This window comes from Austrofundulus limnaeus, unplaced genomic scaffold, assembly GCF_001266775.1.
Source record: "Austrofundulus limnaeus strain Quisiro unplaced genomic scaffold, Austrofundulus_limnaeus-1.0 Scaffold349, whole genome shotgun sequence".
In the NCBI taxonomy this organism is placed as follows: Eukaryota; Metazoa; Chordata; class Actinopteri; order Cyprinodontiformes; family Rivulidae; genus Austrofundulus; species Austrofundulus limnaeus.
In genome coordinates this window covers 110207-113000 of record NW_013952751.1, presented here as the reverse complement: position 1 = coordinate 113000, position 2794 = coordinate 110207, and the positions used below count along the sequence as shown (strand labels likewise).

At 38.6% G+C, this 2794-nt stretch overlaps 1 protein-coding gene across 8 annotated transcripts in view; it reads right to left on the bottom strand.

The window, feature by feature from the left end:
• Positions 1-331, bottom strand: part of celf2 (cugbp, Elav-like family member 2) — a 288250-nt gene extending 287919 nt beyond the window's left edge. For all 8 annotated transcript variants that reach the window (XM_014022917.1, XM_014022919.1, XM_014022918.1 and 5 more), the window contains exon 1: positions 51-331. In XM_014022917.1, coding sequence (XP_013878371.1) covers positions 51-103 — 53 coding nt within the window. In that variant the 5' untranslated portion in view covers positions 104-331. The remainder of the gene's footprint in view (positions 1-50) is intronic.
• Between the last annotated feature and the right edge of the window lie 2463 nt (positions 332-2794).

Here is a 2794-nt window from a genome sequence, read left to right as displayed (position 1 = left end):
CCCCCCTTCACTGGTTCACGCAGGCGAGGCTGTCTGTGCAGAAACCTTACCTTAACACGTTCCAGCTTTTCAGAGGGTCCAGGTCTGAAATTATAGAAACCATGGTCGACYGGCAGGGCTGGGGGGGAGCAGCACACGGGGAGAGGGTGGGAGGGCGCAGCGGAACAAAAGATCGAACGGGGGGGAGAAAAAAAAGTGGCACAAAGGCTGTAAACTCCGTCTGCGATTGACAACAGCTTTCGACTCGGATGTAAGCTCGTCCTGGTTGTTCAGCGGCTGATGAGGCGCTGTCACAGCTCTTCCTCCTCTCCTTCTCCCCCACCCTCTCTCTCTTCAGCGGCTGATGAGGCGCTGTCACAGCTCTTCCTCCTCTCCTTCTCCCCCACCCTCTCTCTCTCTCAATCTCTCTCTCTCTCCCTCTCTCACTCCTGCGCGCGCTCTCTCCGCCCCCTGCTCCACCAAGCCTGCGCTCAGCAGAAGAGTCTCCGAGCTTCCTCCGCTCCGTCTGTCAGAAGCAGGCGGCTGAACGGGCAGCAGGACGCGTCGTTTGCCGGCTTTCTGAACGGCAAACGTGACCTTTGCTTTTACTTTCATCGCTACATGAGTGTGCAATTTAAACATCCACTTTACTGGGTTCTTTTGACTCAATTTAAAATCATTTGAAACTGATATGTTTTATGTAAATTATTAATAACACTAAAAAAAGTTGACTGAGTGCATGATTCTTTAACTGAGTTATATCAACTAGTTCTAACACACAGGTGGTAAAAGGAGGATATCTGGATAAAGCTAATTTACAAATTTTAAAAGTAAGCAATTGTAAATTAGCTTAATCCAAATACCCTCATCTATCAAAACTTGTATTTGAAGTTGGGTGGAGGGAATAGTTCTCAATCCCACCATGGAGGAAGATTGGTGGGGGGGTGTCTGTCCATAGGTGAACAGCTTGAAGGTAAAATCTTTGTTATAGCARGGCGGGGTGGACAAGATCCACATTGATACCCTATTGAAGACCCACTGTAAAAACTGTCAGCGCAAAAAACATTTGCGTTGGATTTACTTAAATAATTTAWGTCAAYAGGTTCTGCTCAACTGAMTTGAGTAAATGTAACATATTTTTTAAGTTTATTTATAGRTGAATGTGAAGAAAATGTATTATATTTACTCAATTTCATTGAGTTAAACCTGTTACAAAATTCATTTAAGTAAATCCAACGTCAAGCTGCTGCCCCCATGACTTGACTGCGCAACCAGTGACAAATAATAAATTAGTAAATAAAGTAAGTAAAAAAATAATATTGTCAAGGACTCCAGTGCAACTACTGTATACAGCTATTTCAAAAAAAGAAAAGAAAAACAATAGAAACTCAGTGTCTGTGGAAAATTCACTAAAATATGGCCATTTTTGTGCAGCCCAAGTTTTAATTAGTTGTGGTGGCCATCTTGTAGTGTTGACTCCATAAGTTAATCAGTTGCCAATGTGTTTCCATTAATGACTTTGTGGAAGTTTCTTAAAATCCATTCACTGAGATATTCTGCTAGTGGTACTGACAAGCAAACATGCAAAGCAGACATGTTAATATACGATAAAGGTTTAGTTATAGTGCATCATATCACAAAAAAACAGAGGAAAAATAGTCTGATTAACAATCTAGTTATTTTTTTGTTATATTAAAAAACAACACTAAAATAAACATGAACTTAATGTGCTATAATGAACGAACTGGGCATTAAAAGAACTATGTGGCCTGTAAAAGCAGGCACTGCGAGACAAAGCAAAATAAACTGCCAACATCAGCTCAAGATTTTAAAATCTGTACCGTATGATGATGGCGCCATGCCTTTTAGGCAACATAATTTATGTTCTAATATGAGCAGAATGAATGATTATCACCTACTGCCAAAAACTGACAGTAGGCGATCATGTTTTGGCCTTCGTGTGTGCGTTACCAACATTTCTCTTTATTTACTGAATAAACTGTATTAAGACTGATTAATCCAACTCAAAACAGGTGCTACAAATAATCAAAGTAAGAAAACAAGAAAAATGGCTAGYTACAATTTGATATGGTAGTAAAATGAAATCATAATATTGCATAAAGCTGTTTTAAAAGTTTGACCAAAGCAGCAAAATTTTTATTTCTTAAGACGATTTAAAACGTGTATGAATGGTGGCAGATGATATGCATTCCTTCAAGAAAACCTTAGGCTTTTATATATTAGTTTGACCATTATTTTTAAAGTTTAAAGAGGACATATGTTTTTGTTGTGCCTCAAAACGAGTTGGTCTGAGACACAGCTCAGACAAGGGGTGAAAGAGGGGCTTGTGGAGTTACAATAAGGATGAACTCAGACCAAAGCATTGCAATTCCACTTTATATAGAGCCCAACTGAGTGAATTAAATGGTAAAAAGAAAGATTTCAAAGCATATGTCAACTTTAAGATCTTTTGACAAACTTGTTTTAGTTTGTTTAGCTAACTAAAACCCCAAATAGTTTTTTACAGTGTAAAGACCAAAAAAGAGCCTATTATCTCTAGATTTACATATCTGATCAATAATGTGTTTTAAATATTTCCTTGCAGTAACTTTGTTATTTTATATAAATCTAAATGATTAAACTAACTAGAAATATCACGGTTCTACTTTATATTTATCTTGTTCAGATGTGTTTTTAATGCGCATTGCTCTGTGAAACGTTTAAGTCTTCGTCACAAACTCTGCAGAACATCTCTGCAATCCTCCCACCATCAGGGCTGACTTCCTGTCTGACACCACCACATCCTGTTGATAAC